The sequence below is a fragment of the Lithobates pipiens genome, unplaced genomic scaffold (assembly GCF_037356315.1).
Source record: "Lithobates pipiens isolate NorthernLeopardFrog02 unplaced genomic scaffold, aLitPip1_a1.2 Scaffold_23, whole genome shotgun sequence".
Lineage (NCBI taxonomy): Eukaryota > Metazoa > Chordata > Amphibia > Anura > Ranidae > Lithobates > Lithobates pipiens.
In genome coordinates, this window is record NW_027507785.1 from 113,698,263 (window position 1) to 113,722,109 (window position 23,847).

Consider the following 23,847-nt stretch of genomic DNA (forward strand, 5'->3'; position numbering starts at 1 on the left):
CCATTACACATACCATGAGCAAACAAGCAGGACACAACTCTGGATAGCCGCACACTGGAAAAAGACTTGAAATCCCATCTTTAATTGAAACAACGTGGGTCACATCAAAACATGATCAAAAAATCCACAGCAAAAGAATAACAGGGTACAGGAAAATGCTGACGCTCCTGCTACATCAAGAGCCGCACACAGATACAAGACACTGGGCTGCTGCTGTTCTGTAGTGTGTTATTGTGTACGGCTATCAGAACAGGCTGAGAATGGGAACATGATGCAGGAATGCTTTGCACTGATATGGATCCGACAGTTCTGGAAGTATTGGAAACCTGCTATTTTTACTTTGCCCAGAACTTCAAAAATAATAAAAAATTGAAATGTAGAAACTCCTTTTAGTGTTTTTTATTCCCTATTGCTGCCAATGTTTTAAATAAAAAGTGAGGGCTGATAACAGGGCCTGTTTTTAACCCCCTCCAGAATCTCCAGAGATACCTCAACACAAAAACAATCACATACAAAACCAATGATATTATATTTTATTTACAACTTTAAAAAAAACAACACACAAAATGCAAACAATGAAAGCAATTAAAACCTTGAACCATCTCTTGGATACCAAAAGCATCTAAAATGTCTTCAGTTTCTAAACTTAAAGCGGAACTTTACTCTCTCAATCAACATTGACTATTTTTAATCCATATGCTGCAAGAATTAGTAAATAGATAGGGAAGTATATCCTATTTACTTGTTCGTAACTTTTATTTTTTTTACATTTCATCATTTACTTGTTGGTTTCCAAGCCTAAGCTAATTATATCATACATCCCAGGAGTATTCCGGAGGGGAAGAGGTGTTTTTTTTTTTTTTTAGCTAAGCACACCCTTCTGCCTGCATGCCCGAGCTAATGGCAAAGAAAGTAAATGGTACATGAATCATTTGCCCTTACTCAAGATGGCCATATACCAGAAATGTTAGGCGGTGTTTTTCAGGAAAATAAAGCATGGAGGCATGAATGGATGGATGGGGTGCTTTGAATACTGAAATTAATTAAATAGACTCTTTGTTTTGTGGTGGTCAAACACAGAGTAGTTCCGCTTTAATGCTGTCTACAACGCAACGTGATTTATTATAACCACATACCAAGTGGTATAGTGGTGGTCTTAATACAGACTGTACAACAATTTCCTTTGAAATGTGTGCATTTGCCCAAGTAACTCATGCAAGTTGATATGGAGCAAGATCTTTAGTAACGCCAATGTTACCTAGTGATGAATAGGCAATTATCAGGTGTTCTGCAAATTACAACAATACTTGCATTACAAGATTTATGATACAACCTGGGGTAGAAATGATGAAAATCAACATTTGACCAGTCAGTGTGCTACAGATCACATTTACCCACTCCCCAAGGACAGTGATAGACATTCAGGGCCAAGTTCATAACTGTTGCACAGTGCACTAGTGTTAGTTTTCTTTCAGTACCATTCATTATAGGGCAAACAATTGAACTGATGCTTTTAATTCCTATGAAGAGTATGGCTATAGCAAAAATTTGCGATTTGATAACACGTCAATATGACAGATCCTTTAAGCTTGTATCTGGCACTAAAGCCAGGTACACACCTGCATTATGTTCCTATATAGAAGTCAATACACTCATAAGTAACATCTGTTGTATACATCAGCATCAAATGAAGTTGAATACATACTATATGAAAGATATCCATGCTTCCATTCTTAAATATTTACTAATTGTGCAGTTTTAATCCTTCTGTGTGTAACATGCAATTATTACAGTATCTTCTTTCCCTTAGCATCTGTAGAAGAACTGTAGCCAAAACTTTCTTTTAGTATAAGACAGTGTTTAGATTTAAGTGGAATTTACGTTCGTGACTATTAAATGAAAGCCTAAATCCAGCAAACACTTTTAAGCACTTAGAACAACAGTTTGTTTCTTTTTAGAATAAAAGATTTAAAAGAGAAGTATGGGAAAAAAAATGTTTCCCATAATCATACTTACCTAGGTGGATGCAGCCTTGCTCTGATGCTGCATCTGTCCCCCATCGCCTCTGCACTGAGAACCGAGCCATTGAACATTGCCGATGGCTTGGTTCTCTCGGCTGCCCAAGCAGAGAGCTGCTGCCTGTCATTCAGCAGCTCTCCTGCTCTGCTCCACCACACTCATTGGAGCCCTGAGCTGCGGAGGTGCAGGGAGCGCCGCCTCAGAAGCAAGCTGAGAGGCTGAGAAGGCCATCAGTCCAGGCACCTGCCGGATTCAGGCTTCCAGAGTTGGGATGATGCAGTGCCTGGACTGATCTGTGGGACATCAGCAGAGAGCGGACTGCAGTCCACTCTGCTGAACATGGGTCACAGGAGTGCAATTCCTTTTGCAGTCCTGTGACCCATAGGAGACGCCCAGCCAAACAAGCCCAGGCTGGACTTCTCCTTTGAGGGCTAAGTTCACCTTTGTCATAAAATATACCATGTGGTCAAGGGGCCCAGTAGTTCTAAAAACACTTTGCAGATTACGAAATTGGCGCTTAGTTTAAAAGCCATACCAGTAGACCATTGGCACTTCCCCAGAGCCTGGTCGAAAAACTACCAGTATTAGAGATGAGCCTCACCTGCCTAGGATCTGGGAGACACAGTATGTGGGATATCCCCCCAACAACACAGGAATGAGCATCCTCCCTCTTTTAAGACTCATGCATATGCAATGCCCTTTCTGTCCTACGTCACGTCCTTGTGAAATTCATAATCACATGATATCAAAATAAACAGTGTTTTCCTGTAACCCCTTGCCCTAGGTCATACTGTTTAACAATATACTCATAGATGAATACATGAAATGTTCAACTGTCTGTCTAATTTTACATACCAGGGTAGCGCGAGTAAAGTGAAAGAATGCTGAGATCCTGGCTATGCAGACCTAATACTCTAAATAAGAGGAGTAAAAAGCTTTGTAAAAAAAAAATACTAACCTCCAAGGTCCTGTCCTTTGGTCAACACTATCTATGTGTACAGTACTTCGTTTGAATGCCTGTGCTTTTGTTAGAGATACTATTAGTGATTAGTAGATTTTTGTACTTTTGTTGTGCTTTGTTTATGGATTTTGTTACCTCTTACCAAAATTGGACACACCTTGTTAATCAGAATGGACAATGTTAGTTTGCCTTATGCGTTTGTATCTCATGTACAAATGCTGGCTTTACGTGTTATCATCATATTCACGGCCTTTATTTTTTTACTTTAATTATTTCTTAATTTCTTCATTTTGCAATATTACCACACACCTGTCATATGTATATGCCATTTTCAAAATGATTGGAAAAAAATTGATATAACACTTCACGCACAATAGAAAAATAGAAACATTGCAAATTGAAAGTGATCATAGGAGCCTACCACATACATTCATGCTTGATCCTATAAAATTAGTTCTGCCTCATTTGAGTGGTATTCTGAATGATATCCCCTTTGATCAGATATTTTGATTGCATATGTGCGAAAACAACACCATGCATTTGCAATCACTGAACCATTGGATTTAAAAAAAAAACTGTCGTATTTGGAAATGTATCTGTCTTAAAAGTGAGATGTTCCTTTATGCATTGCGACTCACTGCTGATGCCTATTGTCAGTGTACTTGTCTTTAGTCTATAAAATTTTGAATCAGACTATATGTACACCAATTTTTATATCCAGCAATAAGTGATCATGTTTGACAGTCACAGATAATTTATGACCTTCTGATACGAATGAAGAGATTGATGTTGTTGATGATCCAGTCTTTGAAACGTAAAAACAAATGGAAATCTGTACTGGTAGAAATGCACAGGCTGCCACTTCTGATCTCTCCTTAGAATTCTAGTAAGCTGTCTGTCATACTAAACAGATTGTTTCAATATTTTTTGATCTATGTCGTAGAACAAGTATAGATTTTGGCAGTTTTGACTTCACTGTTTACGTACCTGTTCCTGGACAGTGACTCAGAATGTACTAATCCAGAGACAGACAGACAACTAGCATTTTAAGAATGAGGACAACCATGGCAGCTTTGTACTTTTCTCAGCAAAGCTTTCTTTTAAATGATGTTTGTTGGTCACAAAAGGCCAGGTGACAGGATACCCAAGTTCCTCTTCTGTAAACTTTCTTCTGAGTTTGCTTTTAATGACCTGATGTAATGTAGGACAAAAGTTACATTTTCTTTGAATATTGTATCTTAATTAGGAGTGAAGATGCTGAACTGATGCATTTTCTTCATCTTGATCTTTCTCCTTGGATTCTCTATATGCCCCAATGAAGGAACCATCCTCGTTGAAGTGACTGTGTTCACCATCACTGTACTGAACAAGGCTGTCCACACTGTCTAAGGTTTTAATGTCTAGGCTTAGTGAGTCCATACTTCCATTCAATGCTTTCTTATCACTGAAAAGTAGAGAAGACAAAGTTATGTGTAAATCCAATCACTATAATTCTCATATATGTGTCAACATATTAATGTCATTTTCAGTAAATTTGCAGTTTTCATCAAAATAATACCTATTGTTTTAAACATGATTGTTCTTGTTCAGAACCACGTTTAGGGTGACAACATTCCATTTCATCATGTTGTGTTTATATTTCCTATTCTGCTATATATAGATGCATAGCTATATCTAGATATATACAGTATCTCACAAAAGTGAGCACACACCTCACATTTTTGTAAATATTTTATTATATCTTTTCATGTGACAACACTGAAGAAATTACACTTTGCTACAATGTAAAGTAGTGAGTGTACAGCTTGTATAACAGTGTACATTTGCTGTCCCCTCAAAATAACTCAACACAGCCATTAATGATTAAACCACTGGCAACAAAAGTGAGTACACCCCTAAGTGAAAATGTCCAAATTGGGCCCAATTAGCCACTTTCCCTCCCTGATGTCCTGTGACTCATACATGGTCTCAGGTGTGAATGGGGAGCAGGTGTGTTAAATTTGGTGTTATTGCTCTCATACTGATCACTGGAAGTTCAACATGGCACCTCATGACAAAGAACTCTCTGAGGATCTGAAAAAAAGAATTGTTGCTCTACATGAAGATGGCCTAAGCCAGTGATGGCAAACCTTGGCACCCCAGATGTTTTGAAACGACATTTCCCATGATGCTCATGTACTCTGCTGTCTAGTTGAGCATCATGGGAAATGTTTTTTTTTTAATTAATGCTTTTTATTATTATTTTTCATACAAAAGTTTAGAGCATATAACATCTTGGGTTAACTTATTATTTCACATAGTACAAAAACATTATTCATTTTATATAGTCCCCCACCCTCCCTCCCTCTCAACCTAATCCCACCCCCATACCACACATGATCCAATCATTGTCTACACATGTCTTCTTATGGGATGGGATGACAAGAAGTATATTCTCGAGTGCGGGATCACCATACCTCCTTCTTTAATCGGTAGTTGCAGAGTTTGCAAGTTAATCCTAGACTGGCCCATTTTCCAAATGAGTTCCCTAAAAAGGGTTTTTATTCTCTTAAACCACTTTTGACTTATCCAGATTGGAGAGTTGTGAAGCAGATACAATATCTGCGGTAGCCATATCATCTTTTTTAGGTTGCAACAACCAGCAACAGATAGGGGAAGTCGGCACCAGGTATCTCCCTTTTGTTTTAATTTCGATAGCAATGGGGCTAAGTTATTATTAACATACTGATTTATATTGGTCGTAATCCAAACACCCAAATATTTTGGCTTGGCCACTACTTTCAAAAGGAAGGTTCATTGTAGTATCTGGTCGCCAAGTGGGTCAACTGGTAATAAAGCTAACTTGTCCCAATTGATAACTAAATCGGAAATAAGCCAGAACTCATCCACCATTTGTATCACTGTGTTTAGTGAGGTTTCGACATCCCTGAGAAAGAACAGGACGTTGTCTGCAAACAGTGCTATCCTGTCCGTCTACTGACTGGCACCGGAACCACTGTATACAGTAGGTGCCGTCCACATTGTGTTTCCAGCGCGACAGTATCGCGCTGCTTCCCAGCGACAGGCTTCTCTAACCAGCACGATCCGGTTGCGCTGGCTGCAATAGAAAAATGTAATTTTCCTATAGAAGCCAGAGCGAGGCGACAATGTCGCCTCACTCATGAAGCTTGCATTCCTACTCAGGGGCATACCAGGCCCTTAGGTCTGGCAGGGATTTTAAGGGGAATCCCCTTCGCCAAAAAAAACGGCGTGGGTCCCCCCCCAAATCCATACCAGACCCCTATCTGAGCAGGCAGCCTGGCCGGTCAGGAAAGGGGGTGGGGACGAGCGAGCGCCCCCCCTGAGCCGTACCAGGCCTCGTGCCCTCAACATGGGGGGTGCCTTGGGGAAGGGGGGGCCGCGCGGCCCCCCCCACCCCAAAGCACCCTGTCCCCATGTTGATGAGGACAAGGGCCTCTTCCCGACAACCCTGGCCGTTGGTTGTTGGGGTCTGCGGGTGGGGGGCTTATCGGAATCCGGGAGCCCCCTTTAATAAGGGGGCCCCCGGATACCGGCCCCCCACCCTATGTGAATGAGTATGGGGTACAATGTACCCCTACCCATTCACCTGTAAAATAAAGTAAAAAAAACACAACACAGGGTTAAAATAGTTTATTGCACAGCTCCGGGGGTCTTCCTTCTTCGGGGGTCTTCTTGCCGGACTCCTCCGCTATATTCTTGTAGCGGAGGAGCCCGGCATTCTTCTTCATCGCCGCCCTCTTCTTCCGACTTCGGGGGTCTTGTCCCCCTCTTCGGTTCTTCTTGCCGGGCCACCGCTTCTTCTTCCAGCTCTTTTACTAGCGGTGGCCCGGTCTTCTGTCGCCGCTGCCGCCGTCTTCCATTCTTCTTCTTCTTCTTCTTCTGCTTCTTTTCCTGGAGATGTTGACTCGAAGCTCTCTCCAGCCACAATACCAGGGACGCGCTGCGCGGCGACTTATATAGGGACAAGGGGCGGGGTCATCGGTTGATGTCACATGGTGACCCCGCCCTTTATGATGTCACAGTCCCGGAGGATGCTGGGACTGTCACCATGTGACATCAACCCATGTGACATCAACCGATGACCCCGCCCCTTGTCCCTATATAAGTCGCCGCGCAGCGCGTCCCTGGCATTGCGGCCGGAGAGAGCTTTGAGTCAACATCTCCAGGAGAAGAAGCAGAAGAAGAATGGAAGGCGGCGGCGGCGGTTGGCGACAGAAGACCGGGCCACCGCTAGTAAAAGATCTGGAAGAAGAAGCGGTGGCCCGGCAAGAAGAACCAAAGAGGGGGACAAGACCCCCGAAGTTGGAAGAAGAGGGCGGCGACGAAGAAGAATGCTGAGCTCCTCCGCTAGCAAAAGAGCTACAAGAAGATAGCGGAGGAGTCCGGCGAGAAGACCCCTGAAGACGGAAGACCCCCGGAGCTGTGCAATAAACTATTTTAACCCTGTGTTGTGTTTTTTTTACTTTATTTTACAGGTGAATGGGTAAGGGGTACATTGTACCCCATACTCATTCACATAGGGTGAGGGGCCGGTATCCGGGGGCCCCTTATTAAAGGGGGCTCCCGGATTCCAATAAGCCCCCCACCCGCAGACCCCGACAACCAACGGCCAGGGATGTCGGGAAGGGGGCAACCCTGTCTTGTCCCTCTCTCCAACTGGAACACATCTGAATATTCGTTGTTAATTTTAATTTTTGCTCTTGGTTCATTATAAAGTAGCTTCACCCATCCAATGAAAGCAGGGCCAAACCCAAAATGCACTAGCACCTTCCATAGATCCCATTCTAGAATATCGAAGGCCTTAGCGGTGTCCAAGGCCAAAATGGCCTCAGAGCCTGGATTGTCAGTGGGGATCTGCAGGTTCAAAAATACTCTTCTGATGTTGATGCTAGTTGATCTATTGCGAATAATACCCGACTGATCCAGATGTATCAACCCTTGAATACATCTGTTTAGGCAGGTTGCTAAAACTTTAGCCAGAATTTTTACATCAGTGCATAATAATGAGATTGGGCGATAAGAGGAGACATCCAGGGGAGAGCATCATGGGAAATGTAGTTCCAAAACATCTGGGGTGCCAAGGTTGGCTATCACTGGCCTAGGCTATAAGAAAATTGGCAAGACCCTGAAACTGAGCTGCAGCATGGTGGCCAAGACCATACAGCGGTTTAACAGGACAGGTTCCATTCAGAACAGGCCTCGACAATGGTCGACCGAAGAAGTTGAGTGCACATGCTCAGCGTCATATCCAAAGGTTGTCTTTGAGAAATAGACGTATGCGTGCTGCCAGCATTGCTGCAAAGGTTGAAGGGGTGGGGGGACAGCCTGTCAGTACTCAGACCAGACACACTGCATCAAATTGGTCTGCATGGCTGTCGTCCCAGGAGGGAGCCTCTTCGAAAGTCGATGCACAAGAAAGCCTGCAGTTTGCCGAAGACAAGCAGACTAAGGACATGGATTACTGGAACCATGTCCTGTGGTCTGATGAGACCAAGATAAACCTATTTGGTTCAGATGGTGTCAAGCGTGTGTGGCAGCAACCAAGTGAGGAGTACAAAGACAAGTGTGTCTTGCCTACAGTCATGCATGGTGGTGGAGTGTCATGTTCTGGGGAGCGCTGGCACTGGGGAGCTACAGTTTATTGAGGAAACCATGAATGCCAACATGTACTGTGACATACTGGAGTATGATCCCTTCCCTTCAGAGACTGGGCCGCAGGGCAGTATTCCAACATAACAACCCCAAACACACCTCCAAGATGACCACTACCTTGCTAAAGAAGCTGAGTATAAAGGTGATGGACTGGCCAAGCATGTCTCCAGACCTAAACCTTATTGAGCATCTGTGGGTCATCCTCAAATGGAAGGTGGAGAAGCGCAAGGTCTCTAACATCCACCAGCTCCATGATGTCATCAAACAGGAGTGAAAGAGAACTTCAGTGGCAACCTGTGAAGCTCTGGTGAACTCCATGCCCAAGAGGGTTAAGGCAGTGCTGGAAAATAATGGTGGCCACACGAAATTTTGACACATTGGGCCCAATTTGGACATTTTCACTTAGGGGTTTACTCACTTTTTTTGCCAGCGGTTTAGACATTAATGGCTGTGTGTTGAGTTATTTTGAGTGGACAGCAAATTTACACTGTTATACAAGCTGTACACTCACTACTTTACATTGCAGCAAAGTGTCTTTTCTTCAGTGTTGTCACATGAAAAGATATAGTAAAAAAATTACAAGAATGTGAGAGGTGTACTCACTTTTGTGAGATACTGTATATATTGTGTATACACAGTATATAGATACACTAAGCAAAATTCTAAACGCAACACTTGTGTTTTGCCCCATTTATCATGAGCTGAACTTAAAGATCTACGACTTTTTCTATGTACACAAAAGGCCTATTTCTCTCAAATACTGTTCACGTATCTGTCTAAATCTGTCTAAATCTGTGTGAGCACTTCTCCTTTGCCGAGATAATCCATCCACCTCACAGGTGTGACATATCAAGATGATTTTTAGACAGCCTGATTATTGCACAGGTGTGCCTTAGGCTGGCCACAATAAAAGGCCAGCCTAAGGCACACCTGTGCAATAAATGTGCAGTTTTATCACATTGAATGTTCATTTCTCTACCATAAACCATCTCCAAAGGCGTTTCAGAGAATTTGGCAGTACATCAAACCGGCCTCACAACCGCAGACCATGTGTAACCACACCAGCCCTGGACCTCCACATCCAGCAACTTCACCTCCAAGATCGTCTGAGACCAGCCACCTGGACAGCTGCTGCAACAATCGGTTTGCATACCAAAGAATTTCTGCACAAACTGCACTCTCAAGGAATCTCATCTGCATGCTCGTCATCCTTATCGGTGTCTCGAACTGACTGCAGTTCGTCGTCATAACCGACTTGAGTGGGCAAATGCTCACATTCAAATATACACACACACATACAGTCATGGCCAAAAATATTGTATCCCTGCATTTCTGTCAGAATGCACCACTTTCCAATAAAATTGTTGCAATTAGGCATTCTCATGTTTATTTATTTTGTTTGTATTGGTATGACACAAAAAGATGGAGAAACAAAACACATTCCACGCAAAACTCCAAAAATGGACTGGACAAAATTATTGACACCTTCTCAAAATTGTAAGAAATAATTGCATTCCAAGTATATCATGCTCCTGTAATTTGTAATTAAACTCACCTGTATCAATTACCAGTGCTAACAATATAGAAATCACACCAGCAATCAGTTAAAATGCTGAAAAATTGACTCAACCTTTCTGTTGTGTGACTGTGTGCCACAGGGAGCATGGAGAATTGAAAGAGCAGCAAATAATTATCTGAGGATTTGAGAACAAATATTGTAGAAAAGCATGGACAATCTCAAGGTTACAAGTCCATCTCTAGAGAGCTTAATGTTCTTGTGTCCACTGTGTGCAACATTGTCAAGAAGTTTACAGCCCATGGCACTGTAGCTAATCTCCCTGAAAGTGTACGAAAGAGAAAAAATGATCAAAGATTGCAACAAAGGATTGTTTGAATGGTGGATAAAGAACCTTGATCAACTTCCAGACAAATTCAAGCTTACCTTCAGGCACAGGGTACAACTATGTCAGCTTGCACTACATCGCCATTTGAATGAAAAGGGACACAATGGTAGGAGACCCAGGAGGATCCCACTGCTGACACAGAAACATAAAAAAGCAGATTTGAGTTTGCCAAAACTTACCTGAGGAAGCCAAAATCTTTTTGGGAGAATGTGCTGTGGACAGACGAAACAAAATTACAGCTTTTTGGTAAAGCTCATCAATCTATTGTTTTCAGAAAAAGAAATGAGGCCTTTAAAGAAAAGAATACAGTCCCTACAGCCAAACATGGTGGAGGTTCACTGATGTTTTGGGGTTGCTTTGTAGCTTCAGGCACTGGATGTTTTGACCATGTGAATGGCATTATGAAATCTGAAGACTACAAAAGAATTCCTGAGTGCAATGCAGGGCCCAGTGTCAGAAAGTTTGGTCTACGTCAGAGCTCATGGGTCTTACAGCAAGACAATGGCCCAAAGCACATGTCAAAAAACAACCAGAAATGCTTTAAAACAAAGCGCTGGAGAGTACTGAACTGGCCGGCAATGAGAGATCTCAAAACAGCAGTATGGAAAAGGAACTCTTCCAATCGTAGAGACCTGGAGCAGTTGGCGAAACAGTAGTGGTCCAAAATTCCAGTAGGTAGTTGTAACACACTCATTGATGGTTACAGGAAGCGATTGATTTCAATAATGTTTTCCAAGGGGTGTGCTACCAAATATTAAGTTGAGGGTGCCAATAATTTTGTCCAGAACATTTTTGGAGTTTTGCGTGGAATGTGTTGGATTTGGCTTTTTGTTCCTCTGCTTTTTTGTGTCATACCAATTACAAGCAAAAAATAAACATAAGAATACCTAAACATTTGTAATTGAAACAATTTTCTGGGTAAAGTGGTGCATCTGACAGAAATGCAGGGTTATATTTTTGGCCATGACTGTATATACATACACACCCATGCTATACTACGAATAAATTACAGGTTTTGTTTAATTTTAAATAACAGTTAGGATGATTTCTAAGTATGTGTAAGGAGTGTGTAAACGTTCCTGTTCTTTGACAGCTGCTGGTCCCATTCCAGCATCCTAGTTTTGACTATGATGCATCCCTGTCTGCCTGTCCACCTGCAAGGTGATTGATACGACCAGTCTCTGGGTGGAGACCAAACCTGAGTTAAGCCAAACAAGTCTGCAGTCTCATGCTTGTGCTATTGTGCTTGTTACATGTATGCCAAGCTCCCTATTTGTCTGCCTTGCTCTGCTAGATTGGATGCCCTCATTGACGACCTTGGATCGAATATAGCCTACTTTATGAACCCTGCCTGCCCTTTGACTTTGGATTTGACCCTGACTATTATTATTATACAGGATTTATATAGCGCCAACAGTTTATGCAGCGCTTTACAATATAAAAAGGGAGACAGTACAGTTGCAATATATTAAAATACAAGAGGGTTAAGAGAATCCTGCTTATAAGAGCTTACAATCTAAGAGGGTACTATTCTGAAACTTGCCTGCCTTGTAACTGGACTGTCATTGAACCAATCTGCCTGTCTGCCAACCATAAGTACCAGTTTGCTATGCTCAGTTCACGCCTGCCCCAGTGTGGTAGCCAGGCACTATAGTATTGTGTATAAGTCTTCGGGGCAACTGACCGGTAAGCCTGCTTGCCTTGTGGGAAAGGGGGCTGCTATAGCTGAAAAACACAGAAGCCAGCTATAGTGTCTGACCACCTGCATTAGGGGTAAGCGTGACATTATCACAAGCCTTTAACAAGAAAATTTTTCTATGAAGATAGACACTACACAGGCTTGTTTATTTACTGAGGAGATTTGCAAATTGGCATGCCAAGTGCAGGAAATGCCTGTGCGTGTAAACCCATCCATCTCCAGCAGGAATACAGGAACCAGAGCCCAAGGTTAACCCGCCTGGCCATTTTTTTCTGGTGACCCCCATATGTTTTCCAACTTTAAAAATAGTTGTATGCTATACTTAGGGCACACTCTTCTGGTTCTGAAGCACAGCAGATTTATCTGATTATTAAATGGTTGCTGGGGGACCCCAGTCTTGGGCTTTCAGTCTCCCTGCAGATGACCTAGCAGATGATCCAGAAGAAGCTAACCTGAGGTCACTATGTCAGGGTAAACACCCTGAAGAATACTGTTCTGATTTCCGCTACTTGGCACCTGACTCTGGGTGGAATGACCCAGCTCTAAGAAGCCAGTGCAGGTTAGGCTTATCAGACTCCATCAATGACTCCTTAGTACACTAACCTGAACCAAAGTCATTGAATGAAGCCATTCAAGTAACCATTTGAATAGACAGCCGTTTACAGGAAAGGCATACAGAGAAGTTTGTTGTTGTTTTTTTGCCCCTAGTACACTGCCCACTTCTCCATCAGACCTTCTTGAGCCCTCTCAACCTTTCTAGGAGGAGGAGCCCATGCAAATTGGCACTACTCATTTATCCTCTGGGGAAAAGGTTAGAAAAAGATCCCAGGGACTCTGCTTATACTGTAGAATAGAAGTTTGGGAGTCTGGTCCCTATCCCAGACGTTCCAAAAGAGGGGAGCATGCGGACTATTCCGGTACAGATTAAGAATTGTATACAAATGAATATATAAACACAGATAAAAATTTTAACAATATATTTATTGCTACAAAGGGCGGCTTTGTAGTCACTATCTACACCTGGTTCATCACCCCTTTTCTTCCTTTCCTGTTCATTCTCTGGCTCTTTTAAATCTCTCTCATCTTTTCTTTCTTTATTTCCCTTCTTTTTGCCCCTTCATTCTTTTTTCCTTCCAATCTCCTTTCCCGCTTCTTCTTTTCTTGTTGGGTCCCCGCAGTTCTGTGTGTTTTTCTGTGTGTCTTTATTCACAACATCACCACATTCTTTCTCAATTATATTTTCCATTTTCAACACGGTTTGGTGTTCACGATTGGGCTTATTTATTTTTCTCGCACCTTCTCTCTTTCACTCTGGTCACGATTTATTTTGTGCTCTATTCCCCTATATTGGCTTGATTCACTATTAGTATTTTTTGCAATTTAGTATATTTTATTCATTTCATCTAGACTATAGCCCCTTGGCTTTGCACAAATTGCCTCCCCCAGTCAACGTGGGAGGCCTGACCGGGTAGCTATCTGTGCCTTGATGGTACTGGTTCTTGGGTAAACAGTTGCTCATTTTGACCTCTTTATCCTCAATCCCCTATATATACTAGCATTGTAATGTCTATGGCAATATTACTATTATTACAGTATATTATGGAATGTTTTATATGTTTTTCAGATGTATCTCCTGTTTTTCCTGATGAAGCGGTCACTCTGCGAAACTAGTTGATATACCATATCATCTGTAATTTTAGAAATTGATTGTTTTTTTGTATTAATAAATATATTGTTCAAATTTTTATATTTGTTTATATATTCGTTTGTATACAATTCTTAATCTGTACTGGAATAGGCTGCATGCTCCCCTCTTTTGGAGGGCCTGGGATGGGGACCAGACTCCCAAACTTCTATTCTATTTAAATTGGATGATGGTACGTTTTGTATTTTTCTCAATCTTATCTATCACTTTTTTGTGAGGCCACCCATTTCTCTGCTTATACTGTGGTGACCACGGCCACTTTGTCGCAAGCTGCTCCAATAAGCTGGTAAACAGCAAGAGCCTAGTGCAGGTGGGGTCCGCTTTTTTATAATGGTGCCAGGTTCCCCCTGAGATAAACTATTTGTTCCTGCACAACTTAGTTCTGCCACATTGTCTCATCACTTCTCAGCTTTCATAGATTCTGGTTCTACTAGCAATATAAGTGATAGGGACCTAGCACACCATCTACAGATTTTCTTGACTAATGTGCACAAACCCTTTTCAGTCTTAGCTGTTGATGACTCTCCCTTATCCATGGGCCTGGTCACCTTGAGCACTGAATTTTTTATTCTCACCACTGGAGACAATCAGCTTCTACTTGATAACATCTACTGCTTATCCCCTAATTTTGGGTTATCTTTGGCTTAAACTTCATAACTCATGCATAGATTGAGCTACAGGAGAGATTAGATCCTGGTTCAGACCTGCCTTCAGAACTGCATTAAAACTGCTGACCAGTTTTCTTATCGAACATCACGGGACACAGAGCCATAGTAGTTATTATGTGGGTTATAGGCCACCTTCAGGTGATGAACACTGGCATGCCCTTAGACAAAAAGTGCCCTCCCTATATAACCTCTCCCACTACTGGGAGTACCTCAGTTTTTTCGCCAGTGTCTAAGGTGTTGGTCACAAGTAAAGATGTGCTGAGCTCCACTGGAGCAATCCTTGCTGGGGCTAGCCATGCTGACCGGATCCATTCAAAGTGTCTCTTCTGGCCAAAATGAATGGTACCCGGGCCTCGTATTCGAAGAAACAAAGTTTTGGCTGTGAATGCTTCTCTTTTTAGAGAGCTGGACCCCGGAATCCAGTACTTTTTGGTAGTAAGGCCATAAAGTTTTACTGGCGGGGTGCTATTGTAGGTTCAGGATAGTGGGTTTCCTGAGGATCCCCAGCTCATGAAGGTTTAACAGAATCCACGCGAAGGGTGAAGATTGAGTCTGTTGGTTTACCACAGAAAACCCTGCCGTGGGAAAGGTAAGTAGAGTTTTCTAAGAGATTTTTTGAATTTTCTTATGAATGTCTCATTTAAAGATCAGTAAAATGTTGTCATGCCTATGTGTCACCACTAGGGGCTGTAGTGAGCACTCACCGCCTCACACTGAGAATGCGATGAGAACATGCTGTGTCAGGCAGCTGAGATGCTTCTTCCTCCAGCCAGACAGCAGGACCTCTGGTAAGCTTGAGGGGGGGGGGGGGGATGAACCCCCCTGTGCTGACAGTCTTCCCTTCTTGGGGGAAGGAGTGCTCAAAAGTTTCTTTGAAAAAAAAAAACAGTAGAGAAACTGGCGGCTTGCAGCCCCTCCGCGCCATGCTGTTTCTTCCTGAAGGTCTGAGAGGACCTGTAGTCCGCCGCTTGCACAGGAAAAGCTGTATTTTAAAGAAGGGGGAAGAGCCGTAAGCAACGCGGTGGGGCAGGGCTTAGCGGCGTTCTCCAACATCCAACACGAGGAGGCAAAGTTTTAAAAGCACATTTGTGTGTTGCTGCAGGCTGTGGAGGGACACAAGAGCAAAAGGTAGTATTAGCAGGTTTGGTGACTCACGCGTTTCCTTTGACACATTTTTACTGCTGCATCAGGCTGGGCATTAATAGCAGCAATTGTGCTGGACTATAGCCCAAGCAGTGTATGCATTCCTTCTGGTAGTGCCTCTGCTTTGTGCATCAGGCTATGAGCGGAAGGGGGACAAGGAACACCTCAAAGGGTTCTAGAGGGTCTATTGGTTCACGACAACCTAGATCCATATCTGAAAAGATGGCATCCTCCTCAGAGTGATGTGGCCGGTCAGAGTGAGCCATTAGGGGGGCTGGTGTTGCAGCAGCTCTGGACGCTACAGCCCCTATACATACACAGTATCACTCAGGAGATTTTTTCTTCTACCATTTCAAGTTTGGAACAGAAGATTCATGCTTTATTCGCTTCCCGGAGTGGGCCGAAGCGTGCCAGATACCCGTCCATTGCTCAGGACCCTCATACTGAGGAACAAGGGGCGAGAGATCATGAAGTTCTCTCAAAAAATCAGGAAGAGGCTGATGACTACTCTTCCGAAAATCCTAATATAGAAGGATTGGCCTCACAGGATAGACTGTTGGTACACTCCCTCACTAAATTGGTCCGTTCAACTTTTTTGCTGCCTGTAACGCAGTCAATCAATGAGCCCACCTCTGGTTTGGTATCACTAAAGCCCCCCCCAATCTGCTGATACCTTTCCTATCCATTCACCATTCATGGCTGAAAACCTTATGTATTCTGAGTGGGAGCACCCAGATAAACAGTTTTTCCTCCTAAAAAGCTTTCTATACTTTATCCTATGGAGGAGGAATTCTATAAGAAATGGGGGATTCCAGCAAGTGATGCTGCTATATCGTCTGTAAACAAGAACCTGACGTGTCCTGTAGACAATGTGCAAATGTTGAAGGATCCAACAGATAAAAACTTGAAATTTCTTTTTAAAAACAAAATTTCTCTTGCAGGTTCAGTCGTTCAGCGGGTATTAGCGGCGATTGGAGTATCTCAGTCCATAAAGGACCAGTTTGTAGAGGTACTCAAAATTATTCCTGATCAGCAGGCCCAGCAGTTGGCTGGCATATCAGAAGCACTGTATTTCACAGTAGATGCTATGAAAGATTCTATTATTCAAGCCTTGCGGTGCATGTGTGTAGAAACCTATGGTTGAAAAATTGGTCAGCCGAAGTGCCATGTAAAAAGCTCTTGGCCAGTTTCCCATTTCATGGTGAACAGTTGTTTGGAGACGATCTGGATAAGCATATCCAAAGAATTTCTAATGGGAAAAGTTCTCTTCTACCAGTAAAGAAGTTTAAATGTTTTTCCTTTAAATCTGCATCTTCTCCAGTGCCAGGAGCATCTGCCTCCAGGCCGTCATGACGACCTCCACCATCAGGTTCAAGAGGTTGACCTCAAGGGCAGTCCCAGGGCCAAAAGAAGACCTGGGGCAAGAAACCCGCAAAGCAAAATACTAAAACCTCCTTATGAAGGGGCCCCCCGCTTGCTCGAGTGGGGGGAAGGCTTCTACACTTTTCAAAGATCTGTCAGGAACATTGTCAGAACAGATGGTTGGCTTCCTCAATTTCTCTAGGTTACAAACTAGAATTCCCGTCTCCTCGTTTTCTAAGATCAAACGTTCCCAGAGACCGAGGGAAAAGAAAGTCTCTCTTTCTGGCTCTGGATCATCTGTTTTCTCAAAAGGTGATATCAGAGGTTCCCACAGAAGAGCAGGGATCAGGGTTTTATTCAAATCTCTTCACGGTACCAAAACCAAACGGGAGGTGAGACCCATTTTAGATCAAGGATCTAAACCAGCACTTAAATATCCATTCCTTTTGCATGGAGTCAATCCGATCAGTTGTCTCCATTCTACAAGGAGGAGAATCTCCATGTGCTAATTTTCCTTGCTCATCAGAAATTTCTGCACTTTGATGTAGAAAATCGTCATTTTCAGTTTGTAGCTCTGCCTTTCGGTTTAGCCACTGCACCTCAAGTGTCCACAAAGATCCAGGCCCCTCCTTTAGCCAGGTTAATGGCTCAGGGTATAACAATTCTAGCCTACTAAGACGATCTGCTCTTAGTAGTTCAGTCAGTTACCCATCTAAACCAAAATTTTGTCTCTACCGTGAGTTACCTATAATTCCTAGGCTGGATTCCCAACCTAGAGAAAGCCTCCTTAAAACCATCAAGGAGATTGCAGTACTTGGGGCTGATCATAGATACAGTTCAAAAGAAGATATTCTTACTCCAGGAAAGGATCAGTTCCATAAGGGAACTGATTCGGCTTATCAAAACAAAGAAAATTGCTTCTATTCGGCTTTGCATAAAGTTGTTAGGAAAGATGGTGGCCTCCTTTGAGGCCGTTCCTTATGCGCAGTTTCATTCAAGACTGCTGCAAAACAGTATTCTGTCAACTTGCAACAAGAAGGTCCAGGCTTTGGACTTTCCAATGCACTTATCCCCTGAGGTGCGTCAGAGTCTCAATTGGTGGTTGATATCCAGCAACTTTTAACAGGGGAGATCCTTTCTACCAGTATCATGGAAAGTGGTAACAACGGATGCCAGCCTTCTAGGCTGGGGAGCAGTCCTGGAAGAAGCATCTGTCCAAGGGAAGTGGTCCAAGTCAGAAAGGACCTTGCCCATCAATATTCTAGAAATTCGGGCAGTATGTCTGGCCCTAGAGGCCTGGACACCCAAACTACGGAATTGTCCTGTCAGGATTCAATCCGACAAAGCCATGGCAGTGGCCTACATCAATCACCAAGGGTGTACGAAAGGTTGTGCAGCTCAAAGAGAGGTGAATCATGTTCTATCTTGGGCAGAAAGCAATGTTCCTTGCCTATCTGCGACTTTCATTCCAGGGATAGAAAATTGGCAGGCGGACTACTTGAGTCGCCAACAATTATTTCTGGGAGAATGGTCCCTTCACCCCAACAATCTTCACCCCAACATTTTTCTGTCACTATGTCAAAGATGGGGTGTTCCAGACGTGGATCTTTTTGTGTCCAGATTCAACAACAAAGGTTGACAACTTTGTGTCAAGGACGAGGGCTCTACTGGCATGGGGAACAGACGCCTTGGTCTTTCCATGGGATCAGTTTTCACTGATCTATGCTTGCCCTCCGGTTCCGCTGCTTCTGTGCCTTCTTCGCAGGATTGGGCAGGAAAGGAAGGAGGTGATTCTAGTGGTCTCAGCGTGGCCCAGGAGATCTTGGTTTGCCGAGATGATAAAGATGGTGGTAGGGGACCCTTGGACCCTGCCACTGTGGCCAGACCTTCTCGCGTAAGGTCCGGTATTCCATCCTACCTTACAAACGCTAAATTTAACAGTTTGGCTATTGAGACACACATTCCAAAGGACCGTGAGCTGTCACCTTCAGTAGTGTCTACTTTGGTTAATGCTAGGAAGCCAGCCTCCAGAGTCATATACTATAGAGTCTGGAAGGCATATGTCTTTTGGTGGCCTACAAACGCTAAATTTAACAGTTTGGCTATTGAGACACACATTGTAAAGGACCGTGGGCAGTCACCTTCAGTAGTGTCTACTTTGGTTAATGCTACGAAGCCAGCCTCCAGAGTCATATACTATAGAGTCTGGAAGGCATATGTGTTTTGGTGTGAATCCAGGGGTTGGCACCCCAGAAAATATGTCATAGGTAGGATCCTTAAATTCCTACAGATGGGATTGGAAATGAAGCTGGCCTTGAGTACTATCAAGGGCCAGGTGTCCACCTTATCAGTATTGTTTCAACAGCCTCTTGCTTCTCACGCTCTGGTGCGTAACTTTTTTCAGGGGGTAACGTGGATTAATCCTCCAGTCAGGACACCCCTGAACCCTTGGGATTTGAATTTAGTCCTGTCAGCTCAGCAAAAACAACCTTTTGAGCCTATACAGGATATTCACTTGGTCCTCTTGACAAGGAAAATAATGTTTTTGGTTGCCATATCCTCTGCCAGAAGAGTATCGGAGTTGGCGGCTCTTTCTTGTTAAGAGCCATATTTGATTATTCATAATTATAAGGTGGTATTACGGCCTCATCCTAGATTCCTACCAAAGGTAGTGACAGGTTTTCATTTAAACCAGGATATAGTCCTACCTTCTTTTTTCCCAGAACCTCGGTCTATGGAAGAGAGGTCCCTAAATTCCCTTGATGTAGTGAGAGTGGTCAAAGTCTATTTAAAGGTGACCGCTCAGATTCGCAAAACAGATGTTTTGTTTGTATTGCCAGATAGTCCTAAAAGAGGACAGGCAGCGTCAAAATTTACTATTTCCAAATGGATTCATCAAGTGATTGTTCAGGCTTATGGTCTAAAGAGGAAAATTCCTCCTTTTCATGTTAAAGTGCACTCCACCAGAGCTGTTAGTGTTTCTTGGGCAGTGCATCTCCAGGCCTCCATGGCTCAGATCTGCAAAGCCGCAACTTGGTCTTCAGTGCATACATTTACCAGATTCTATCAAAACTATGCAAACGGTCATGAGGATTTTGCCTTTGGGTGCAGTGTACTGCAGGCTGCAGTATAAGTCCTCTAGTCTCTTAATGCCCTACTTTTTGTTGTATCCCCCTCCCTTCAGTTGCCATTGCTATGGGACAGCCCACATAGTAACTACCATGGCTCTGTGTCCCATGATGTACCATAAGAAAATAGGATTTTTATAACAGCTTACCTGTAAAATCCTTTTCTTTGAAGTACATCACGGGACACAGTGGTCCCTCCCTACTTTGGTATACACGTGTATTGCTTGGCTACAAAACTGAGGTACTCCCAGTAGTGGGAGGGCTTATATAGGGATGGCACTTTTTGTCTTAGGGTGTGCCAGTGTCCATGAAGGTGGCCTATAACCAACATAGTAACTTCTATGGCTCTGTGTCCCGTGATGTACTTCAAAGAAAAGGATTTTACAGGTAAACTGTTATAAAAATCATATTTTTGTAACTCTTTTGTGGCTAATACCAGTCACTTGCCTTTATTACGGTCCTATTTAGATTTTGATCATGACAACTTTTCCAAGTGTGACTCTAGATCACTCAACCATTTGCCTTTATATGACTTTGCTGTAGCAGAAGACACTGGCAACTTTATTGAATCCTCTACAGGCCACCTCTCCCACCAATTTACTCAGTCTTTATCTTTTCCTCCTAAAGGCCAAACTTATCCTCTGTCTCGCAGCCTTGAGCCCTGTTTACCTCCAGCACAAGTAACGGGGGCCTTTTTCCCCTGACCTGTTCTGCCAATCTACCCCTTGGAAAGCTGTTTGTTCCCCTCCACCTTGAGCTTAAAGTGCTTTTAGAAGCACATGACACTAAGATGGCACGCAGGGAAACATTTTGTTTGGTTTCTCGCAGGCTTTGGTGGCCCTCTTTTCATAAATATTCCTGTTCTTATGTAAAGGCTTGCCAAACCTGTCCTCACTCTCAAAAGTCAAGCCCTTTGGATTATTCCTACATTTGCCTGTCCCTAAACGCCCCTAGACACACATCCAGGTTAACTTGTCCTCAAGTTCTGCTGCCTCTACACCTGCTGATGCAGTCCAAACTTTTTTAAGTACTCTCCATCATTTACATAGACTGTCTCATTCTGTCAGGTAGGGACTTCAACCTTTTCTTCAAGCCCCTCTGCATCCAGCTACCCACCTTGACTCCAGTGACATGTCACCTGCTATCCAGCCTGACTTTACTGGTTCTCTGTCTACTGTCCAGTTTGATGCCATAGACTTTCTGCCTGCTTACCAACCCTTGATGACTCAGATATTAACTACTATCTGAATTCTGCTTGCCTTGTGTCTTCAGATTTGACCTTGATTATTGTAAACCTTGTCTGTCTTGTACCCGGACTGTCATTGAACCACTCTGCCTGTCTGCCAACCACAAGCACCTGTTTGCTGTACTCAGTTTGCACCTACCACAGTGTGGTAGCCAGGCACTTGTAGCATTGTGTATAAGTGCTTGGGGCAACCGAGTACCAGTAGGCCTGCTTGCCTTATTGGAAAGGGCGCTGCTTTAGGGGAAGAACACAGAAGCCAGCTAGAGTATCTGACCACCTGCGTTAGGGGTAAGAGTGACAGTATATCTGGCAGAAGCAGCTATAATTGATTCTCTACGCAGCCATATACTGTAGTCACTACAGTCACTAGGAATCGAAGATCAACTTTGTTACCCATTGTATGTTATGCCGCGTACACACGTAGCCGACTATCCGGCGGACTTAGTCTGGAGGACTTCCCGCCGGACTGTCCGTCCGACTTTCCGAACGGGCTACTTGCCCACACACGGCACTTTTTCAGCGGACTAATACGGCGTACTAAGTCCGCCGTACTATCCGTCGTACTTTTGAAATGAACGGACTCGCCCACACACGCGGAGGAAAGTCCGCTCATTTCGAGCGCGTCTCCAGGTAGGCGGGGCCCGCAAAGGAGACGTCTCTGACCCCGCCACCTGGTATGGACTTAAAGGGGAACCCCAACGCCGAAAAAAATCGGCGTGGGGGTCCCACCAGGTCCACATCAGACCCTTGTCCGAGCACGCTACCCGGCCGTCCAGGAAAGGGGGGGACGAGCGAGCGTCCCCCCTCCTGAGCCGTACCAGGCCGCGTGCCCTCAACATGGGGGAGGGCCTTGGGGAAGGGGGAGGCCGCACGGCCCCCCACCCCAAAGCACCTTGTCCCCATGTTGATGAGGACAAGGGCCTCTTTCCGACAACCCTGGCCGTTGGCTGTCGGGGTCTGCGGGCGGGGGGCTTATCGGAATCCGGGAGCCCCTTTTAATAAGGGGGTCCCCGGCATCCTCTGGGACTGTGACACCATAATGGGTGGGGACATCATCCGGTGATGTCCCTATATAAGTCGGCGCGCGCCCGGTCCCCGTCATTGTGAGTGGAGGGAGCGACGAGTCAACATCTGAAAAGAAGAGCAGAAGAACAGAAGGCGGCGATGACAGCGACGATAGAGGCGACAGAGGACCGGGCCACCGCCTGTAAAAGAGCTATAAGAAGGCGCGGTGGCCCGGCAGAAGAACCAAAGAGGGGGACAAGACCCCTGAAGTCGGAAGAAGAGGGCGGCGGCGAGGAAGAAAGCCGGGTTCCTCCGCTAGTAAAAGAGCTAGAAGAAGATAGCGGAGGAGTCCGGCGAGAAGACCCCCGAAGACGGAAGACCCCCGGAGCTGTGCAATAAACTATTTTTACCCTGTGTTGTGTTTTTTTTTTGTACTTTTTTTCACACGTGAATGGGTAGGGGTACATTGTACCCCATACTCATTCACATAGGGTGGGGGGCCGGTATCCGGGGGCCCCCTTATTAAAGGGGGCTCCCGGATTCCGATAAGCCCCCCGCCCGCAGACCCCGACAACCAATGGCCAGGGTTGTCGGGAAGAGGCCCTTGTCCTCATCAACATGGGGACAAGGTGCTTTGGGGTGGGGGGCCGCGCCCCCCCCCTTCCCCAAGGAACCCCCCATGTTGAGGGCACGCAGCCTGGTACGGCTCAGGAGGGGGGGGGGCGCTCGCTCGTCCCCCCCTTTCCTAGCCGGCCGGGTAGCGTGCACGGACAAGGGTCTGATGTGGACCTGGGGGGACCCAAAAGTACGGCGGACTGGCATACGCACGGCCGGATTGTCCGCCGAAATGCAAGTCCGGCGGGAAGATTGGAGTGCAAAACTACTTTCTAAGTCCGCCGTACTTTCGGGTAAAAAAAGTCTGCCGGAGGCTACACACGGGGGATTGTCCGGTGGACTTGAGTTTGCCGGACTTTTCCACCCGATTGTTTGATCGTGTGTACGCAGCATTAGTCACTATGAGCACAAGGTCAAATAATTACCATGGTCAATATGTTCATAAAAATTATCTTACCTGTAGTCGTCAAAAAATTGCTCTTTCATCGACTGTACTTCAACTTCTGGGTGCAATTCTTCTTTCTCTTTTACTGAAAAGGAAATAAATTATGTCTGTCATCTGCATGTCATATTTTACCAGATATCTCTTCATCCCCATTTTTCTACCCAACGCTACATTGACCCTTTTTTTTTGCCCGTTTTATAGAGCACTGACACAGTATCACTTTGCTTTTGTAGAAAAAAAATTGAACTGTTTTCATCAGCCTGTGTAGAGAATA

General features: G+C 44.3%; 1 protein-coding gene across 10 annotated transcripts in view; it reads right to left on the reverse strand.

The window, feature by feature from the left end:
- Window positions 1-510: 510 nt before the first annotated feature.
- Window positions 511-23,847, reverse strand: part of CHL1 (cell adhesion molecule L1 like) — a 248,112-nt gene continuing 224,775 nt past the window's right edge. For 9 of the 10 annotated variants that reach the window (XM_077452233.1, XM_077452237.1, XM_077452227.1 and 6 more), the window contains 3 exons: window positions 23,586-23,658; window positions 10,737-10,769; window positions 511-4,424 (listed from right to left, as the gene is read on the reverse strand). In XM_077452233.1, coding sequence (XP_077308359.1) covers window positions 4,223-4,424; window positions 10,737-10,769; window positions 23,586-23,658 — 308 coding nt within the window. In that variant the 3' untranslated portion in view covers window positions 511-4,222. The remainder of the gene's footprint in view (window positions 4,425-10,736; window positions 10,770-23,585; window positions 23,659-23,847) is intronic. The other variant, XM_077452235.1, reaches the window with a different exon arrangement.